We start from the raw sequence: 22742 nt of genomic DNA, 5'->3' as shown, positions 1-22742 counted from the left end.
ATTGCATTGACTTTAGAGCAGCTTTTGAACATGAGCAGAATAAACGCGTCGTCAGCAATGCCAGTTAGCACGTTCCTCACCTTCTCAGCTTCTGTCATATAGTGATCGGCCTTATGACAAAGTGCCAGCACGGCCTGGATGTACTAGACATGGGAATACGTGGGGGAGTGGGCATGGGAAGCCAGTTCCTGCTTTGCAGAAATTTTACGGCCGGCTGGTTTGCCAAAAAACTCTGTCAATATTTTTTTCCATTCTGCCCAGGTGGTTAGCTCCTCTTCGTGGTTTTCGTGCCGCACCATTGCCGTGCGCCTTATGTAGAACAACAGGATAGCTAGCATAAGCGTAGGGTCCCATCTGTTGATTCCACTCACGGGTTCGTTCATTGCTGCCCACTCTTCAACGTCGGCGCCATCCTTGCCGCAGGACGTTGTAGGATCCTCGGGTTGCACAACGACAGCCGAAGGTGACACCGACGTAGGATGAGGCAACGACGTTGATCCCGAGTGCTGACCGTCATTCATGGTGCGGATGGTGACACGACGTCGACAGCGAAGCTCAGTTTCCTCCCGTGGTACCCCACACCTCCACCAATATGTTACGGGGATTTTCGTTGTGTAGAAGGTTATATTTACAAAATATGTGCAAGATGAGTCCGAGGAGGTAAAATAGCTGAGCACAAAACACGCAGCAGCCAGCGCCTCGCGATCTTTTTCTTCCTCTCTTCGTTCACCCTTCTGTACCAATATTTAAAAAAAAACACTTATTGGCTACTACCGCCCCGGCTACATATTGACACGTGTACTTATCTTTATGGGGCAACCACGTTTCGCCGTCTAACAAATGTAATCGCACAGCATGGGACGCGCCTGCATGTATCCGAAGGTTCTGGAAAGTTATCGATGCTTCTATCCGCTGTCTGTTGTCGCCGAGACTTATGTTATCTGATTTCATCACCTGACGCGAATGGTGTAGAACTTTGTGGAAGGCACGCGGGTCCGAACGATTAGTCTGGAACATTCGACGACTGCTCTATAAAAGCCGACGCGCTTGACCCGCAGATCAGATTTTCGACGATCGCCGACTGTGTTCGCCGCTTTCGTTGTGCTATAAGTGTAGCTTGTTTTGTGGGCACAGGTTCGCCCAATAAAAATCTAGTTTTGCCTTTCACAGTATTGTTACTGTGTTCTTAACGTCACCACCACGTGACATCTGGTGGAGGTGCTTTACGTCCATGTACCGGACGCCCGCGACAAGCCGTAATCCAAGCCCGGACCGCAAAGACAACACCAGCGCCGTCCCGGAACCTCGAGCAAGCCGCCGTCTTCAACAGCTGCCCCCGGAGCACGGACTCCTATCTGAGAAGACCAAGAAGATTGTGGCCAAGGAAACCCAAATGGCAGCCCCAGCGTCCCCCATCGTGCTGCAGCCACCCAGGGAGCCTCCAACGCTCTGCGGTTCAACATTCGAGGACCCGGAAACCTGGCTCGAGACGTATGAGAGGGTCGCCGCATTTAACAGCTGGAACAGCGATGACAAACTGCGTCATGTCTATTTCGCCTTTGAGGACGCCGCCAGGACGTGGTTCGAGAATCGAGAAGCCACCTTGACGACGTGGGACCTTTTCCGAAGCGGCTTCCTGCAGACCTTCACAAGCGTCGTACGCCGAGAACGAGCACAAGCACTACTAGAAACCCGAGTGCAGCTGCCTAATGAGACGACCGCAATTTTTACAGAAGAAATGAGCCGCCTATTCCGCCACGCCGACCCGGAAATGTCAGAGGAAAAGAAAGTCCGGCTACTGATGCGTTGTGTAAAGGAGGAACTTTTCGCCGGTATGGTACGAAGCCCACCGAAGACTGTCGACGAGTTTCTTCGCGAGGCCACCAGCATCGAGAAGACACTGCAAATGCGGAACCGGCAATTCGACCGCCGCACGAATTCAACAAGCTACGCCGGAGTTCAGTCACTGGCCACCGACGACCTGCGCGAGACTATCCGAGTGGTCGTGCGGGAGGAGCTACAGAAGCTGTTCCCGTCATCACAACCTCAAGTGGCTTCGATTGCCGACGTCGTACGTGAAGAGCTCCAAGAACAACTCGGAGTAGCCCCTGAATCGCCGCAGCCTCAGCCGCAAGCGATGACATACGCCGCCGTCGCCCGCCGTCAAGGTCCCCCTCCGCGACAACGCCAGGGCCCTGTAACGCCGCAATTCCGTCGTCCACCGCCGCCGCCGCCAGCACGCCCACCCGTTGCCCAGCGCACCTACGCGAGGAAGACTGACGTTTGGCGGACCCCCGACCACCGCCCGCTTTGCTATCACTGCGGAGAAGCCGGGCACATCTACCGCCGATGCCCATACCGGGAGATGGGACTCCGAGGGTTCGCCGTTAACGCGCCGCGACCACAGATTGGCGAACGACCTCGCGATATCGCCGACTACCTCGCCGCCACACAGTGGAACCCTCGACGACCGTCCCGTTCGCCGTCACCAGGCCGCTACCTGTCGCCGCAGCGCCGACCATACACCGGCCCAGCCCGGGGCCGCTCTGCGAGCCCATATCTGGAAAACTAAAAGCAGCAACCGATGGAGGAGGAGGAGAAACATTTATTAAAAAGAAAGGACAAGCAGGTGTCTTTCTGCTTGTGCGGGAGGCGCCCTTAGTCCAGGGCTCCTGCGGCTCTTGCTGTCTCCCGGGCCCGCCGCACCAGTTGCTGCTGGTTACGAGGGTCCGAACTAGTCAGCACGGCCTCCCACTGCTCGGGTGTGGGGTTGGGTATTTGCGGGGCCGCCTTCACGTTGGGGCACGCCCATGTGGTGTGATATAGGGAGGCGTAATCATTACAAAGGGAACATTTGTATGAATATAGTGTAGGGTGTATTGCGTGTAGTCTGATTAGATGGGTGTATGTGTTGGTTTGTAGTTGTCGCCATGTTACGGCGTCTTCACGTGAGAGGGTCTTGTGTGGAGGCGGGTATTGTCGTCTGTTCAATCTGTGGTGTTGTAGTATGGCGCTGCATTGTAAAGGTACGGGCTCCATGGAGGCGGCCGTATCCCTCTCTTGTGGCGCCCGGGAGGCATGAGCTGGGCTACTGCATGCGCACGCTGATTTCCACGGAGGGACTCGTGTCCTGGAGTCCACACTATTTCAACGTCCGGGAATTGGGAGGCTTGTTTGAGGAGTCGGTGGGCGATTGAAGATATTCTGCCGCTCGCGTAGCTACGGCAAGCTGCCTGGGAGTCAGTAATGATTGTGACGTACTCGTTGGTCGGACTAGAGGTGATGGCCAAGGCGATGGCTGTCTCCTCCGCTACGAGGGCGCTGGCAGTGCGGACCGTCATCGAGACCACCTCTTGTAGGTTACAGTCGACAACGCTGGCCGTCATGGCTGCCTTTTGGGGGTACTGCGCGGCATCTGTGTATAGTGTGGTGGGAAGACTGCCATATTTTGTCTGTAGAGTTTTTGCGCGAGCTTGGCGACGATCGGCATGATGTTCCGGGTGCATGCTTCTGGGGATAGGGGCTACCTTGATGTGTTCCCGGAAGTTGGGGGCCAGATGAATTGCTTGTTCGTGGCCTTTGCCGTGTGTGGGGTAGCCTAGGCGCGCTAGGACTGTCCTTCCTGTTGGTGTGAGGGCTAGTCGTTCTCGTTGGCTTGTGAGGTGGGCGTCTATAATTTCTCTTATAGTATTATGGACTCCTAGGGCTTCAAGCTTGAGTGTCGCTGTTCCTGGTGGTAGGCCGAGCGCTTGCTTGTAGGCTTTCCGAAGAAGTACGCCTAATTGATCAAGTTCCTTGGGAGTGAGGGGCAAGTACGGGGCAGCGTAGGCAATGCGGCTGATTATCAGGGCCCGGACGAGCTGTATCATGTCGTCTTCTTTCAGTCCGCATTGTTTGGTGGTGATACGGCTGACCATTCGCATGATTTGGAAGGTGGTCTGCTTGAGACGTTGGATGGTGTATGCGCCTCCGCCGTCCTGTTGTATGTGGAGTCCGAGAATGCGGACGCGGTTTACTGTGGGTATTTCTTTGTCGTCGAGGGTGAGTGTGATTTGGGGTAGTTCAGTGAGTTTTCTTCATGATTTCTGTCGAACGACTAATAGTTCTGACTTCTCGGGGGAGCACCGGAGACCACTTGTTTTTGCATATTGCTGGACGGCGTCGGTCGCTTGTTGAAGGGCGTCTTGTTTCTCTCCTTCGGAACCAGTGGTGGTCCAGATAGTGATGTCATCGGCGTATATTGCATGCCTGATTCCTGGTATTGCGTTGAGTTTCTCAGGTAATTTCATCATAGCAATATTGAAAAGGGTGGGTGATAGAACGGCACCTTGTGGGGTTCCTTTGTTGCGAGTAGGTAACGTCGGGGTTCTGAGTGAGCCAATGCCTATTGTGGCCATGCGGTTGCTTAGAAAGGCGCGTATATAATTGTAAGTATTACGACCACAGTTCGTGAGGCTTAGGTTTGTAAGGATGGTATGGTGAGCCACATTGTCAAAAGCGCCTTTGAGATCGAGTGCTAAAATCGCTCCGGTGTTGTGCGGTGAGATGTGTTCAAGGACGTGTTCCTTCAGCTGAAGAAGGATGTCGTGGGTAGAAAGGTGGGGCCGGAACCCGAACATTGTTTCGGGAAAGAGGTCGCTGGATTCTAGGTATGGTTGAAGCCGGTTCAGAATGTCATGTTCCAGAAGCTTGCCTAGGCATGAGGTCAGTGAGATTGGTCTCATATTTTCTAAGCTGGAGAGTTTGCCTGGCTTCGGAATGAGTATGATGTCCGCGTACTTCCAGTCTGCTGGTAGCGTACCCGCTGCCCAGTGATGATTAAAGAGGTCAGTAAGAGATTGAATGGTGCCATCATCCAGATTGCGCAGGAGCTTGTTATTTATTTTGCCCTTGCCTGGGGTGGTGTTTCGTGTGAGTGCATGGAGTGCTTGTTGCACCTCAGTGATGGTGATCGGCTTGTCGAGGTCGTAATTATCGCTCCCGCTGTAGGTTGGAGGTTGTCCTTGTGCGGGTTCGAAATCGCCTATGTACCGCGCCCGCAACTCCTCCAGGATTTCGTCATCAGAACCCGGATGGTTGTGCAGGATACGTTGAATTGTTTGCTGGCTAATTGCCTTGCTTTGTGTGGGGTCAAGAAGATGGCGTAGCAGCGACCATGTTTTGGCCGTGCTAAGATTGCCCTGCAACTTGTTGCATAGTTGTCGCCAGTTGTGACGGGTGAGCTCCTCAGCATAACATTCCGCGGTTGCCGTGAGTTTCGCTATACGTAGTTTCAATTTACGATTATGTTTTTGGTGCTTCCATCTCCTAACAAGGCCTCGACGTGCTTCCCAGAGATGAAGAAGGTGCGGGTCTACGGCCGGTATGTCTATGGTGAGTGTGATCTGTTTTGAATGTCTGGCTAAGTCTTGTTGGAGCTCTCGTACCCACTGCTCGAGATCCGTAATACTGGTTGAGGAGTCATCCGCTCGCTCTTTGCGAAAAGCTGTCCAATCTGTGAGTGTTGTCTTTTTAATCGGGTGTCGTGCATGCGTAACGTTCAATGTGGTGGCAAGTATGCAGTGGTCACTGCCCAGAGTTTCCTCCGTGTTGTGCCAGGAAGCTTGCTGTATCCCTTTAGTGAGGGTGAGGTCAGGGCATGCATCTCGGGTGACGCTGTTTCCTAGACGTGTGGGGTATGCGGGGTCTGTGAGGATGGTGAGACGGTGCTGTTGTATCGTGTACTGGAGTGCAGTGCCTTTTGATGTGGCTGTCGTGTAGCCCCATGCCTGGTGAGCCGCGTTGAAGTGGCCTACAATCAGCAGACTATTATTTTTGGCCATGCCAATCGCTTTAGTCATCAAGTAGTCGAACTTGGCCTGCTTCTGCTTGGGTGGGCTGTATATATTCAGTATGAAAAGGCTCTTTCGGCCTCGTTGGAGCGGCAGGATCTCAATTAGGTTATGATCGACATCACTGCCGTCTATAGTGTGTTGTGTGGTTGTGAGCGTTTTAGCTGTAAGTGTGGCCACGCGGCTGTCAGGCGTGGTGGTATGTGTGTTGTAGCCAGTTTGAGTTGGGTGTGTGCCTGTTTCCTGTAGTGCGATTACGCTTGGTCTCGTTTTGGCGTTACTTATGTACTGTCTCAGTGACCCTTGCTTGCGTTTGTAGCTGCGACAATTCCATTGCCAGATTATGAGTGGGTTTTCGTTCCTGTGCTTGGTTTTGCTATCCGTCCTGGCTGACGGGTGGATCGGCAAGGTGTCCCTGCTCTACTTCCTGTTGTACTAGTGTTCTAACTTTCTTGCGTCGCTGATCTTTTGTGAGCCGTGTTTCTTCAATAACACTTGCCAGTTGCTGGATGCTTTGTTGCATTGCTAGGAGCTGCCGTTGCAGTACATCAACTTTCTCCTCGACTTGTGTGATTTCTGTCGGTTTTGCTGATTCCGCGAGAATCATCGGTTCAGAACGTTCCGAAGATGATGGCATTGAGGGTGCGGTCATTAGTGTGGAATGCTGAGTGGCAGTACGAGTGGCGTATAGTTCTGCAATCTGCGTGCGAAGTTTGTTGTTTTCTTCATGAAGGCGTTTGTTTTCTTCTCTGATGGCCTTTAGCTCAGCTAGAATTTGCCGTTGAACGTCAGTATTGTTTATGGGTGAAGAATTGTGTAGGGTGGGTGCTGTGTGTAGACGCGATGACAGGGTGTTGTCTTGGTGGGTTGTGTGAGAGGGGAAAAGACGTGCTGACCAGCTCACCGCTTGTGATCCCGGTACAGCAGGTCCGTTGAGGTTCCGGGTCCCTCCTTGTTGGTTCCGCGAGCAGGAGCGAGACCTGGAGCGGGAACGCCGCCGTTGCTGGTCTGTACGTGACTGAGACTTCGACCGTGAGTAGTCCCGGCGGCTGGTCCTTTGGGATGCTGAAGATGCCTTCTTCAGTCGATCAGGGCACTCCTTGGAAGCCGTAGGATGAGGCCCCTGGCATAAGGCGCACCGGGGGTGACAGGGGTGGTCCTGAGTTGGGTTTCGTGTACCACACTGGGGGCATACGTTTGCTTCTGGAGTTGGGCATACATCGGTCCGGTGGCCGACTTGGTGGCAGATGCGGCAGAAATGCGTGGTTGGTCGGTATGGTTTGCATCGCACTTCACCGCTGTAGTATCGCACGTAGAAGGGTACAGCCTTGCCAGTGAATGTGATCACTACCGTAGCGGTTTGTCCCAGCATACGGGCATGTAAGATTTCTCGGCCAGGTGCATAGAGTCCGTTAAGGAGGACTTCTGTGGGAGTTCCTGTGGGAATGCCGTGAATGACCCCTTTGACGGAGCTGTCGGGGGCCGCCACGTATGCCGTGACTGCGAATTCTCGACCGCCCAGGTGAATTGTAGTGATGCGACGGATGCTCATAGCTAGCTCTTCGTTTGGTGTGCTAGCAATAGCGATGTTTTGTACTGGGTCAATTCTTACAGTAAGGGTCCGTACGTGCTCAGTAGTGGGGTGCTGACATGCCAGCTTGATGCCTTCAGCAACCTGTGGCGTGGTCCAGGTGGCAAGGCTGAGTCCTTCTCGGGGGCGGATGATTACCTTGAGGTCATTTCGGGGTAGCGGTGGGAGTCGGGCTTGTTGGGGAACCGATGGGTGTCGGGGTTGGAGAGGTGGATTGGTGGGAGTCGATGTTTTCTTCCGACCGTACTTAACCGTGAGCCAGTCTCCGCCGGCAGGTTTATCAGGAAGTGGGATTTGTGCGTGCTCGAGATTCATCTCGGTGCCATCATTGGTGGCCATTGGCGCGCCGAACTGGGCCAAGGTCGTCGGCTAGACCGTACCCGTCGTAAGGCTTAGCTGGGCGGGCGCCTCTTGCGAAGTTCAGAGTCCGGTAATTCGTGAAGCAAGCGACTCACAGTATTGCTTTGGGTGTCCACGTGTTCCTCTCGACGTAAGGAGTCGAGTGAGGCTGGTTGTGGCGGCGCTGACGTCAATTATCCAGGGTTTAGCGATGTAAAGGCGGAACACATGTGCAGTGCAACCGTGCGCAGCCTCTTCTGTTCTTCTGCTGTTCGTCGAACTGACGAGGAGAACCTTGACGTCCGTACCTACCTCGAGCGCGCCGAAGAAGCCCGACAGCTCGCCCGCCTGCGGATCAAGAACCAGCAGAGGACCGACAGCCGACACTACAACCTCCGACGACGCTTCGTGGAGTACCAGCCCGGTGACCGTGTTTGGGTTTTGACCCCTATACGCCGACGAGGACTGAGCGAGAAGCTTTTGCGTCGCTATTTCGGACCGTACAAGATCATCCGACGTATTGGCGCACTGGACTATGAGGTCGTGCCAGACGGTATTTCGCTATCACAGCGGCGCCGCTCACGACCTGAAATAGTCCACGTTGTGCGACTAAAGCCCTACTACCAGCGTTAATGAACTTTCGGGCTTCGCGTAACTGACCTTTGGACTTTGTTTCTTTTTGTTGTTACTTATGTTTAATAAGTGTCCTTTTGTTTATTTGTAGCATCGGGACGATGCTTTTTAAGAGGGGGGTATTGACACCTGTACTTATCTTTATGGGGCAACCACGTTTCGCCGCCTAACAAATGTAATCGCACACCATGGGACGCGCCTGCATGTATCCGAAGGTTCTGGAAAGTTATCGATGCTTCTATCCGCTGTCTGTTGTCGCCGAGACTTATGTTATCTGATTTCATCAACTGACGCGAATGGTGTAGAACTTTGTGGAAGGCACGCGGGTCCGAATGATTAGTCTGGAACATTCGACGACTGCTCTATAAAAGCCGACGCGCTTGACCCGCAGATCAGATTTTCGACGATCGCCGACTGTGTTCGCCGCTTTCGTTGTGCTATAAGTGTAGCTTGTTTTGTGGGCACAGGTTCGCCCAATAAAAATCTAGTTTTGCCTTTCACAGTATTGTTACTGTGTTCTTAACGTCACCACCACGTGACAATATTGTACTTCAGAACAATTGCGCCTATGCTCTCTAGCTCGGAAACATTCCCTAGCTTCCTCCCCTTCCATACCAAAAATTATTTTCTCCTTTTTTTCGTTTAATCGAAGGCATATTTACGACGCTACACAAGTGTCACATAATTCCACTGAACAATGTTAAGAGCCCAAACTAATTAGTATTGCTCCTTTTATGCCACCCACTCTATCTTGCACCATACACCGTTCCGGTTTTGTCTGTCTGGGCTAGAGTGTGCCAACAAAGTGACAAGAGTAACTAACATACATTCCTGCATTCCAACAGATGTTTTGCTGCCATTGCTGACGGGTGTCTGCGAAGGAATCACTAGCTTCCTTGGCCTTCTTACTGGTGGAATCGTTAGCCTCTCCTGTGATGAGCTCCAATTCGATATAGATGCTGTGTGCAGTGAACCCATCACCATGAGTTTGCCAACCACCACGTCTTTCAGAAAGGTGAGAAGTTTGCTTCCTCAAGCAGTGCAATGGGAGGTGGTACGATCAATTCACCTAAGTACCTCCTTTCTACAGTATTATAAATTGCTGTCCTTGATTGGACAAAGATCCGCCTTGCAAAGGTTACGACAGAGGTAACGCTTTGCAAAGCACCATGCCGCGAAACCTATCGTCGAAGTTCTCCTATGTACAATAGAAATTTATTGGTGACGTGTAATAGGATAGTGGATGCTACTACGAGGCATACTAGGCCGCAGGTTGCCGATCGTAAATGCGCTTGCGGTTGGTTGCGAACAACTTTAAGCTGGAAAAAAAAGAAAATGTTGCATGAACACCATTTATAGAGACGAAGGGTTACATTTAGATTACTGTAAATAACCTCGAGTTTATTGAAAACTGATCGCTACAGTAGGATAACAAGAATAAGATGTAAGATTGTCTACCATATGCTACGCACCTTGATAATCGCACCGCCCTCGAAACCCTTTCCTCTTTAGGCGAACCCGAAATTATGTTTTTTTTTTATCCGAGCAGCACTAGTTTCCAAAGATACTAATCTCCAGAGACTGTTCCGAAGATAAACGACATTGCGAGCTTAATAATAGTGTTTTGCGTTGTCTTCTTCTCACAGTGCTTGAATTCGACTGGTCTCACTTGCGTCAACAACACACCGGTAGACGTGAGTACCATTTACTTTCGTGTTTTCTTTAGCACAGAAATATCATCTTATTTATCCTTGGCTGGAAACACTGTGGCATTGCCTGTATGACCTAGGCATAGATGTCTAGGCGTGTGTGCAAATCATCACCTCAAGGCTTCGTAGCCTCTGCCTCATGTTCAAAGAGAGGTTAAAGAAACTCAACTCTGAGGTCACTCCAAACCTTTGTCGATGTCTAGTTTTGTTGTAAAATGTGACAATATTACTGACTCATACGTAAAGCGTGATGTGTAATACCCTGGAGCTCAAACGAATGCCATAAAATTAAGAGCTTATGTAAGCAATGTTGATGAGCCGCCGTGGAAAAGCGATCCTCGCGGCGACTAGAATATATAAGGAATTTTCTGCCTTAACAACTCGGACTTTAAAACTTCCTTATGGAGTAGCATAATTACGAGTCTAAAACCAATTTACTTCCTGTAGAATGTTTACAAATAAAGCCGGAATAGCAAGGTTAAGTAGGTTCATGAATGACAACGCAGCCGCCGCACTTTCTGGCTCTTTCGCTACCGTCTTCACTGTCACTCACTATTTCTTACCGCATCCTTCTACATACTTCTTGTCACCAACTCATAGCAGTGCTGCCCTATCTACGTCTCTCGTGAACCAACCAGTAAAGGAAAACACTCAAGCTCCCCATTGTACGCCTGTCATTGCCCTCCACGTGAGGCCATTTGAATAGGAGTTTCAACAAAGCAATTGCGGCTTATAATGCACCACACTTTCTCCATTCTGTGAACATGCAGCCGCATCTCATCACATTGACGCTGTTCTCTCGTTCATCGACAAGAAGAGAGCATTTTAATCTAACGCGCACCACGCACGGTGCAGTTAAGCTATGCCGGAAAAAAAGTGGAGCCTGCGGTTCATCTTCACGACACAGTTAGCGACGCCTGCAGTATACGGTGCGCTTTCCCGTGGCTGGCGCGGGAATATGTGTCCCATCTCACAAGGGAACTCCGCAGCCGCTAGATAAGAGTGCATTCAGCCCTAGCTTGGCTGGCTGGCAACAGGGTGGTCTACAGTACTGATGAAGTGGAGAGTGCCTGCAGAATTATACTCGCGGACAACTTCCTGTGGCTCTGAAGGGAAAGCTATGGGGGCGGAGCTTCTGTACATGGCTTACCTTGCCAAGTAGTCCGCCAGCGTTTGAAGGACCTATTGGCTACTCGGAACGGACGCTGAATCGACACAACTTGCACGTGTGACGGTTTCGCGTTTACCCAGACGCGTAAGGGAAAAGCAGAAAAATACGTTATCTTTTACATTCAGTGGTGTGTTTTGTCTTATTTAACTGTTGCTGATAAGGTGTCTGTGTTTCCTCTTCAACAACATGGGGAGGACAAAACGTCAATGATAATGCGGATGTTCTTTCTTTTAATGATAATTTTTTTCTACATAGTGACTTCGCCTTAGCCCTAAGCATTGAGATATGTGGCAACAGTAAACTATGTTCGATGAACATATCTTACTGTTTTTAAGGATTTAGCAATGTGTTCTTAGACGTTTGCGGTATATTGTATTCGGTTGATCATTTTTGACCATATCTGTGTTAAGTGCGGTGTTACAGCACAAGCCCAATGCGTATAAATAGGCCGGTTTCGGTGCAAATAAAACCAGTTGTTCGTAAGAACTTGTGATGTGGTTTGTGTTTCTTTGCTTCTATCCCAGTCGCGTTGCGCCTTTTGAATAGCCGTGAAACAATTCGCCCAAATCAAAGCTTTACTGCACAAAAAGTTGTCCGTGAATATAGCGCCTTCGCCAAACGAAAAAAAAAGGCTCACTCTCGGCGCACGGAGGAGGGAGGGGGTGCATTGTTGCGGCAGGAAGTTATGGTAACGCTCGTATGGGCTACGTTCAATGCGCCGAATTATGCAGCGGTCATATTTTCGCCGAGCCTGGCATCGCCGGCGTTACGTAGCTGAACTTCGTTGCCCACAGCCTGGCACGCTTGAAACGCCAGTCTATATCCTCGCCTTCGCTTATGCCTTCTCTCTAATGAAGTCGCGCGCAAGACCTGGCTGCGTCTTTACGGAGGAAAAGCTCGGCGAAAAGCGCAGCAGTGTTTCTTATTTTTATTGCGATAGCTGTTATATGGGCACTCAAGGCACGTTTTATTGTTGCCGTCATCGTCGCCGTAATGCTCTGTATAAAGTAGAAGTGCGATAACACCGTTGCGACGCGCGGTATGGTGTAGGTATGAGCTAAAGCACAATAGGGAAGCTGGTAATGGCAGCTCAATCTGGCGTGAGCGATGGAAGAAAGCGCAGAGCAGTCTTCCGTCACGCAAAAGGCCGTAGGGGATGGGAGGGAGGGGGTGCGGCGTTGTGTTCCGGCAGCAACTGCGTATTTCGCTATTGGGCACCAAGGGAAGTGACCATTGCGGCTCAGTCTTGCATGCGAAAGGGAGTACAGTGTGAAGGCAGCCCGGGAAGGACGGGGGCGTCTTCTACTTGGGTAGCAACTGCATATCTTAGGGGGCCGCGCACGGTTGCGCGCGCTGTATTTTTAATGCGATCTGCAGACGGCTCGTGCCTTCGTGCGTGCTGTCTCCTCGCCACTCAGTTTGGGTTGAAACAATAGACAGCACAAAGGCCACTTCGTTCGCTGCTGCTGCTGCGTTTCCTCATGCCAGCGTTTTGACAGCGAGTGCCCGCGGTCATCTCTTGTGATGTGTTTATATTTGCCGGTGCGCGCTGACTCCATGCGTGTCAGTTCAGTTAGTAAGTGAACATTTTAAACTTTATATGGCTGATAAAATTAGTGGTCTTAGTTTGTATAGCTGTCTACTAACGTGCTATCGCAAACGAAGCTTCATCTTTCGGACAAAACTGCGACTTTTTTTCTTTTTCCTACCGTGTGTCAGTTAGCATTGCTATGTTCACCAAAGCTGAACGTCGCGACATTCTGCGCACGTTGAGCATATTTATTTACGATGTCTTCAAGGCACAGATGTAGTCCGGTGTTCCCAGCGTGCTACGCAGCGGCTGGCGAAGTAGGATACATTACGCTGCCGAAGCCAGGAGAGCCAAATGTTGGTCCCACATGTAGTGTGGTCCGTTGAATGTGGCCCGCAGCAGCACGGCGATGATCTGGAGCAAGCGAATATTTAGTGCGATGCAAATTATATGGACACTCCTGGCGATTTCGTGCCGTCGTCGTCGTCTATTCGGCACAAAATCTAACACTTGTTAAGAATGTCTCAATCTTTTTAAAAATGTTCGAGTGCATTCAATGGTTTCCACTGGGTTATTTTCGATGGTCATGGGCCCTGCGATTTTTCGAGTGAGAATATTCGGTAAGGATCAATGGTGTGTAACCCTTGTTCTAGCCACCGTCATTGCGTCGTCTGTCTGGAGCATTTAAGGAGGAGATGGGGAACGTCCTCGTCGGCATTGACGTTCCTGACTAAATTATTACTAAGAACTAAGCAAGCAGGCTATTAAATATTAAAAGTGCACAGCAATGTCAGTGCTGAAAACGATGTTACACAATTTTGCTGACACTGCTACTTTAACGGCAGCGTAGTAGCACTACTGTGATGTAATTACCGGCCTTACAGGGAGCGTTGAAGCTTTTAAGGGGGCCAGAAAACTTGTCGCACCCCTGTATCTCGCGTCCCCGTATGGTTATAACACCGTCTGAGAAATTCAAGCCATTAGTGCTTCATCGCTCGGGCGAATGTACCAATTTTTTGTTTGTCGTAGGCTCAAACTGAAAACGCTCGGTTCAGTGAAACCGAACTCTAGGCCAGTATGCAGTTTGGTAAAGGCTAAAAGGTTTTTTGCGCCATCGTGTCACGCCAGTGTGCGATGCAATCTCCATGGTCTAACGGCTCTCGCGTGAGAAAGTAGATCTTCTATCGCCAAAACAGGTGAACGCCGCCGGTCACGCTGACTCCATTGGATGCTTCACTACAAAGCATCCAATTCTCCGTGGCATAGCATAACTACGGCTAGCGTGGCACGCATCCCACGTGTGACGCGGTCTAACTCAGCACCTTTAATATCAGACGTATCCTATGACCCCGCTAAGGTCATCCCAAAAGAAAGCAGCATTTAAAATGAACAGGCTTTGATGAGAAAGCCAACGTTCACAAGCCATACATATAAAAGGAATGTTAGGGTTTTACGTGCCACAACCGCGATATGATTATGAGGCGGGCCACACTGGGCGACTCCGGAATTATTTCAATAACCTGGACTTTATTGAGCACCGGTGCACGGTGGCCTTCTTGCAATTCACCCCAATCGATGTGCGGACGCCGCGGCCGGGATTCAATCTGGCGCTCCCGAGCATAGCAGCGCTACAACTCCAGTCACGCCGCAATGGAGGGTCCAACACTTACAAATACTGATCGTGACTGAAGCCCTGTAAGAAGCCGATATGTGCCTCATGCGCCGTACGCACTTGCCTCCTTTAGACGAACACGTTCATACCAAGAGCGAAATGCATATTCGGAGTGTCACTACGCAATTGTGTTGTGCACCTGCCCTGGTCCTTCTAAATATGCATTTATGCGCGACTGCAGAGTAAATAAAGACAGATCTTTTCTGAGGGTGGTTATGATCACTGTTTTATATTCAGCCATTGTGTTGTCTTTCTGAACTTACCCACGGAAAGTTCTTCGTCGTCATGGTTAGCTAAACGCATAAGAAACCAGAGATGTGGCGAGAAACTTGCGTGAATAAATCTAGTAACATTTTAGAACTGTTCTTTCAAATCAACATAGAAGCTAATAGATTTCAAAGAGCAACCTCGAAAATGAAGGTATTTGAGCTTGATAGACTAGGAAATTCTATTTTCGTTTACTATAAGTACTTTTTATGCGTCCGCTCATTTATAAGTGAATATTAGCACGCGTTCTATTTAAACGTCAATGACCTTTTCAAAAACCTTATACTCCACCATAGTACGCATTCAAATAACTTTACATTCATGCTCTGAGTATTAGACCTTGCACCTGTGTGGCTTGTATATCTCAAGAACTGTCCACACAACTTGCAGGCATTACCAAGATACATACACAATATGTACAACACACTATTTGTCCTTACTTGATATATTTTTAATTTTAAGTACAAAGAGAAACAGCGTCATATCTCTTTGTTGCATAACTGTTTTTTCGAATAAACAACTTTGTTCATGATTCTTTCCATTTCGCCCAATATTAACCTAAGAAATGCTCTACTCGAGGATAACATAGAAATTTCACTGGAGGTTACGACGCTTCCTAATACGAATTTTGATCGCAGCTGTTAAGGTGTTTTGAATTCGCAAAATAATATGGCAAGAAAATTGTTTCTGAACGGCAATGTTCCCTCGGCTACGGCACTGAGCCTTCGCTCGGGCGGCTAGTTTAACAGCAGCAGCAGACGCAGTATTCGCATGGGTTGCGCCACTCATCGATCAGAAAGTAAGCATGAACACGTGAATGTGTGGCTCGCGCGGAGCGCGTTCTCTAGCAGCGGCGGCACCACAGGCGAAGTAGCGCATGCGTAGTGGGTCCGAAGCACACGCCAGGACTTCGGTTCTCCACTAGCCACACGTCTGGTCGTGCCGGCACTCTGGTTCTCACCTGACATTTTTCGCCATGCCCTCCTCCGCTTTCCGCCTCCAGCTTTCGCTGCACCTTCCTCTGCTATTTACTCTTCGCGTATTTCATCCCCCTGTTGTCTTTCACTCTGCTTGTTCGCTCGCTCACGCTGAGGTCGACGTTCGCCGAATGAATGTGCTCCTAAAGGCTGCGCTTTAAAAGGACACCCCATTTGACAAACCACCAATGCATCTTCGGAAGCAAGCTTAACATAGTTAAGTGTCGCGATAGTTGTTCTGCTCTCAGTCATGTTAATGCAAATCATGCGAATGCTTGCATCCCTCAAATCCTGAAGTGATTGAGGCAGTGACATCTCTACTACCCTTTTTTCCCTTTTAGGAGCCGGCAATACTTGGATTCTTGAGAGTATTGGCGGTGAGTACAATTACCACGTCGATTTTCTTTCTGCTTCTGGTTCACACAGATTGGGTAACAATTACGAGAGAAGTGACTTCGCGTATCTATCGGTAGGTTTCGCAATGTTCACATCACCAGTAAATTCTAGGACAAATATGGCGAGCCCAAGATCCCAGAACCCTAAATATGTTTACATATTTTTTACTAAATTTTCTTCCATAATGCTGTCTAACCCAGCAGTTACTGCATTCACAGAGATGGCAAAGGCTACCGGCAACGCATACAGTGCGACAGACTACAGGAAGGTACAAAAAATTGCACTAACTTCCTAATTCATGTCCGAATGCCTAAGTAATTGACCTACAACGTCTAATACTTGCAAAAGCAATTCGAAAAGAGAGTTTGCAATTCATCATTGATCTGAATACGTAAAACAGCATTGAAGTTATTTCAGTCAACGTTATCTTTGATGTGCATTGGGTCAATTTAAATCTGTAGCACGAATATTGATTGTGATTCCTATATTCACACTTCAAGAAAGAGCGTTCAATAGTTGCATCACCGCGGACGTTCCATTGCATCCGGCATCAAAGAATATATGACCACTTGAGCAGTCATAAATATAGGGTTATTTTCGCGATCTAATGTAAATTGTCACAGAAATTATACATAGTTTGTAACGACTGTTTGCTGAAGCCTCTGTTTTGTAATTAGCGCAACCAAACTATAACAACAGTGAGAAGCGCTGTAGTTATGTGAAACTAAACGGTGGAAACGTAAGTCATTAATTGCCGTGTGCGTATTAGGTGGCGCCACAATGGCGTCACGTACAAAAGAGAGACGTTTTACGAAGGCTATTATCTGCGAATCGCCAGTGCAGTTTTGTTCACGCTCACCTGGAGCGGAGATCTGTGAGTAAAGCATCACATCAGAGAATTTGTCTGCAAGAGAAACGCAAACGTGCGAGAACAAACTACAAACTGCTTAGAATGATTTTATATTTGACATCGAACGGTAATAATTTCATACTAAATATTACAGCATATATGTAAATTTAGGAAAACGTGTGACAGATACTCCATGTAAATGCAACGAAATGTATATATGCATATTTGTAGCGAAATAAGCGTTATCTCCGACATTAACATACAGTCGTAAGTTCTTTTAGACGCAGTTTTTTCGTAAGAGCACTAAGTTGTATGCTATAATTATGAAAGTTAAAATGACCACAAGGCCGATTCCTGCAATTGGTTACAATCACTGTATCCGCAATGTACAAATATTTTAGGTAATGATTATTTGTAAACAGCATATTCCGTTAGGTAATGAGGAGATTCTAGTTGTCGTTATAATGTGCTCCGTAAAAGAAGAATCACCATATAGTTACCATTTTGAAAATTTATGTGCATTTGACATCTCGAGATGGTTAGCAGATGCTAGAAAATTTTCGACTTTGTTAGGCGTGAGGTTATTGTCATAAGGGTCCGGGCAATAAATTCTTACTACAGAATGTCAATTACAACATGAAACAATTAACAGCGTGCTATTAAGGTGAAAGCCTTAGACGGCTCATGGGACAAAAACTCCTATGTCCTGCGTTACGTGGTACGGCGTTATGTCACCCAAATTCATAAGGGGTCGACCACTCGACCTTTGGTGGGAGTCGAATCCACGACATTTCGCGTTAATTAAGGCGTATTCGCCCTTCAATTTGTTTATAAAGAAGTGGCAAGCCAAGGTGAAGAAGAAGTATCAGCACAACCAGTGCTCGTAAGGCAAAGTTAATTATGCACAGTTAATTATGGAAGAGTTAATTATGGCACTCAAACCCACGACTTTTGGTGGGAGTCGAACGAACTTCGAGATATGGACTAAGCAGCCATATCTCCAAGTTGGATTCCAATGTCCATCGCGTTCATGTAGGAGGTGAAATAATCAGAAGAATAAGAATGGGCTGGGGTGCGTTTGGCAGGCATTCTCACATCATGAACAGCAGGTTGCCATTATCCCTCAAGAAAAAAGTTTATAACAGCTGTGTCTTACCAGTACTCACGTACAGGGCAGAAACATGGAGGCTTACGAAAAGGGTTCTACTTAAATTGAGGACGACGCAACGAGGTATGGAAAAAAGAATGATAGGTGTAACGTTAAGGGATAAGAAAAGAGCAGATTGGGTGAAGGAACAAATGCGAGTTAATGATATCTTAGTTGAAATAAAGAAAAAGAAATGGGCATGGGCAGGACACGTGATGAGGAGGGAAGATAAGGGATGGTCATTAAGGGTTACGGAATGGATTCCAAGGGAAAGGAAGCGCAGCAGAGGGCGACAGAAAGTTAGGTGGGCATATGAGATTATGAAGTTTGCAGCGACAACATGGCCACAATTAGTACGTGACCGGGGTAGTTGGAGAAGTGTGGGAGAGGCCTTCGCCCGGCAGTGGGCGTAACCAGGCTGCTGCTGCTTATGATGATGATGATGATGATGATGGTCCATCGCGAACGTCGAGAGTCGAACCCACGACCTTTGGTCGGAGTTAAGCCCACTTGAAGAATTGGGTGAAACGGCCATATCTCAAAGTTCAATCTCAGTTCACATTGTGAAGGTCGAGAATCGAGCCAAGAACATCTGGTGGAACCCTTGACCTCTAGTGGCAGTGGAACGCACTACATTTTGTGTTAATACAAAGTGAATTGAGGCAAAGTTAATTAAGATAGAGTTAATATATAACATTGTAACCACGATCTCTGGTGGAAGTCGTACGCACTTGGAAATATAAATAAATCATCGATATCTCAAAGCTGGATTCTAGTTGATATCATGAAGATCGAGAGTCACACCGATGACTTTTGGTGGGAGTCGAACCCACGACCATTTGTGTTAATTAGGGTGAACTTTAACGAGGCACTCGAACCCATGAGCCAACATCGAGATATGAACAAACCGGCAATATCTCAAGGTTAGATTCCAGTTGCCATCGTGAAGGACGCGAGTCGAACATTCGGTGGTTATTAAGGTGAAGGTAAAGCACAGGTAATTAAGGTAGAGGTAACTGAGGCACTCAAACCCGCTACTCTTGGTGGTAGTGGTGCCCACCATCATTAGTGTTAAATATGAGAGAGTTAATTAATGTACAGAGATTAAGGTAAAGTTAAAACCCATGAACCCACGACCTTTGGTGGGAGAAATCACTATGAAGCAACAATGCCTTACAATGCAATTGTCAGAGAATGTTATCAATGTCGCATGAGCGGGCAGACTTTCAAATTCATACTCTTTAGCGTATGTAAAGTGACTATCAACTTTTGATCTTCTGCTAGCTCTAGCGAGAATGTGCTTGAGAACATGTTGAAAACCCACTTGAAAGAAGTGTGGTGAAAATAATGAACCAAATAGAAACATTTAGTGAAGCAAGCAAAGCATTTGGGAATGAATTAACCCTGAGCGCTGTGGTAAGAAAACAATATCCTGGTATATTACTGTATGCCGAGAATGACTAGAGAAATAATTAGTTGACTGCGAAGAAATTTATTTTTGTATTAAAGCAATGGACCAGAGTGTTTTCTTACAAACACTAACGCGTAGCTTGTTTTTATTTCTGCGGCAATAGCTCTGTTGGAAATAGCAGTTTAGAGTTCATGAAATATTCAGGTGATTAACCAAAGAGAGCGTCACAACTATTCTGCTCAACACTATTTATGATAAACATCGGTTCGCTTAATTTCGATTGAACTTCTTAGGAAGATATGACCCACAGCTTTGCTTTTAATATTAATCTGATGGCACATATTTAAAGCACATAGGCTATCTTTATGGACCCTCTATTCTGGCAAGACGTTGATCTAAGTAGTTGCAGCGTGGTTGGCATTAAAAGAAATGCTTTTGTTTTCAGCATCACTAGTAAAATTAGCGTCAACTTCACTTCAAACACAATTATTTTCGCACAAAAGAGGTGAATCAAACCGCTTAATGCTACTGGCTCCAGCCTGTTGTCACCCTCTGAAGACGCGTTTTCGGTTCTAGAGAAAGGTGCTAGCTTTCTGGTTAACGGTCTCTGAGCACATAATAAGAGGTACACATGAAGCGATTTTTTTTTGTGATAGATGCTAAGTCAGATGGCGAGTATCCGTCGCACTCGTTCTAAAGGTCGTCAGTGCTTTACACAAGATTTCATGATGAACAAATTTCAGTGCACTTTTCAGCTCTGTGTATATTTCTGCTTTTCTCGCTGGCCTTATTGTGTGTGCGTGGTTTTCATTTTTGGCTCGTGTAATTGCACCCGCATGTTCCTTTCAGTGCCTGGTGAGGTACGTTCTCGACACCGCACCGAGCGAAATTGTAAAGCAACTGGGCTGTGATTTGGTCGGCATTGTTTACTCGATCCGCGGCAGCGGCAGTGTGACGGCTGTTTCACCGTTGATCTGCGCCTTGGAAAGAATACTAAACATCGAGTGCTCTGTTGTCCAGTGTTAGAATAAAGGCTCCACCCTTTACATGCACATAAAATTTGAACCTCGGCATATCTACAGTTTATATAACGAAACAACTTGATGGCATAAATTGAAGATTGTTGAAACATTTTGTTATTCAGCTTTTGCGTCCATACTTTCTAGGAAAGCGAAGCCCAGCCCTTCCTCGCTAAACCTTTAAATCTAAATACATTATTTTCTCTCGAACGAGGTGTCATTGAAGATCGGCGACAGATTAGGTGAATATGCCTCTGCGTTAATTTGTTCGAGCCAAGGGAAGCGCACTAACCCGCGGCAAGACTTTTAAATCAATGCAGAATATCCTCTCTCCAGCTAGTTATGCAGTAAAGCCTACATTTAAGGTACAGTAAAACTTGTTCGCAACGTTATTTCGCTCTTGAACTACTAAACTAGCGATATAAATCTTGAATTCACACGTTCCCAGATGCCATGAAATATTGATGCCTTGAATTCTTGTCGCAAATTTGCGTTTATGTCATAAACGTTCTTCCCTTTTAACGAGCACAAATACATGTTTTCGATTCGAAAATACGAGCCCTAAATACCGAATCACGTGAGCTCGCATGCGAAATTAATTAAGCTATCAATGCCAAAGCATCTTGGTTAGCTGCATTCCTTGCACCTAAATTAGCTAATTTCTAGCTCAAAGAAAATATTTTGGATTATTTTGTACTGTATTATTAATAAACGTTGAAATCTGCCAATGAAGTACTCATTTTAAGGTCTATGAACTAGCGCATGAATTTCCCTTCCTCTTACCTGTTCATACGGAAAGAAAATAGGTTCAATAAAGTGGCACTAAAGCAAAGTCATGCTTTTCTTACGTTTCTTGCGTTCCTGTTTGTCATGTGCCATGCACTTTGCTTTCTGAAATTTTTGGCTGCTTCATCGAAATGATAATTTTTGAATACGCGGAAGCAATGCAAAGCTGATTGCCTCATGACTTAACGTGGCGCCTTGCACAAGGGAGATGAGAACAAAAAATAGGCGGTCTAAATCATGACTGCAGATGCCATAACTGTAACATATTTCTGTTAAAATGAGCAAAAGAACCTTTTAAATTTTTGGTTTTAATTTTTATATACTGGTTTATTACAGCAACTGTGATTCGAAAGCGCAGTTCTTTTTTTATTTCTAAGAGTCAGTTTTTTACAGTACAACTTGAAATTTTACGAACTTGATGTCTCATGAAAACACATTTAGTACATTCTTTGACTTTTAGTAATCTTTTAGCAAACGTTTAGTTAATTTTCAGCAATAGATATAGTTTGTGGAATTCGAGGTGCAGTGTCGCGTCTCCTCCTCGGCGCTCGTTCATGTCACGGTCACTGGCCATTCTCCTGCAACCGCCGACCCCGTGCCTGCATGACGTACATGGGCTGCGCGCAGACTACTTTCTTGTGCAAAGCATGTTATTTCTCCCGGCGTCTAACCATGCGCGAGCACGCTTCACCTGGACGAGCCCTCACTGGTTTCCTTGTGTGTACCACCGGGCGCCCTCTTCACCCACCTCTCATCCGCTCAAAAGCTTCCACACCGAGGCCTGATTTGAGCCCCACACGCTCTCAACTTTCAGTAATCGTCATCAAGGGCGAAAAAAATTCGACGCCATGCGCTCAGCATGCAGTCATGAAAACGTGGGCTGACGTATTTACGACAAGGTACTTACGGAGGGTGTGATACTATTAAAGGGAAAATACATTGTTACTCTTTCATCGGCTTCTCCACGCATTACGCGGCCCTTGGCTTCATACGCGTCATATTCGGCAATGAAAATTGGTGGCCTGCTAGAATGTAGTGTTTCTTGCAAGAGACAAACTGTAGAAAATGCTCGTGCTTGTTGCAAAAATGTAACAAACCTAATCATGGTCGCCGCCATCCTCTTGAGCAACTCAGTTTATTATTATTAGTTTAGGTAATGAATTAAGGACAATTATATAACCAGCTTTTGAAGCTTTCAATGCAGCACAAAATCTTCAATGCAGATGTACAGCCTTTTGAGAAATCTTCAAATAATTTATTTTCATGATGATAGCTGCTGGGGTTTTCATCTTTCAAGTAAGGAAAAAAAGCGCACGATGTTTAAAATGTTCCACGTAAATACGCGGTCACGCGCAGCAAAATTACTGCCCTCAAATATGCCATGAGCGAATGATCGGTGTGGCACGCAGACC

At 47.4% G+C, this 22742-nt stretch overlaps 1 protein-coding gene across 1 annotated transcript in view; it reads left to right on the top strand.

Annotated features, from left to right (window-relative positions):
- LOC142591108 (uncharacterized) overlaps positions 1 to 20936 on the top strand; it is a 57049-nt gene extending 36113 nt beyond the window's left edge. The window contains exons 6-9 of the mRNA XM_075703492.1: positions 9240 to 9409; positions 10041 to 10088; positions 16063 to 16098; positions 20375 to 20936. Of these exons, the coding sequence (XP_075559607.1) occupies positions 9240 to 9409; positions 10041 to 10088; positions 16063 to 16098; positions 20375 to 20551 (431 nt within the window). The 3' untranslated portion in view covers positions 20552 to 20936. The remainder of the gene's footprint in view (positions 1 to 9239; positions 9410 to 10040; positions 10089 to 16062; positions 16099 to 20374) is intronic.
- Positions 20937 to 22742: the final 1806 nt, after the last annotated feature.

This window comes from Dermacentor variabilis, chromosome 8 (assembly GCF_050947875.1).
Source record: "Dermacentor variabilis isolate Ectoservices chromosome 8, ASM5094787v1, whole genome shotgun sequence".
NCBI classification, from domain to species: Eukaryota; Metazoa; Arthropoda; class Arachnida; order Ixodida; family Ixodidae; genus Dermacentor; species Dermacentor variabilis.
The sequence above is the reverse complement of the archived record's forward strand: the minus strand, read 5'-3'. Positions and strand labels throughout refer to the sequence as shown.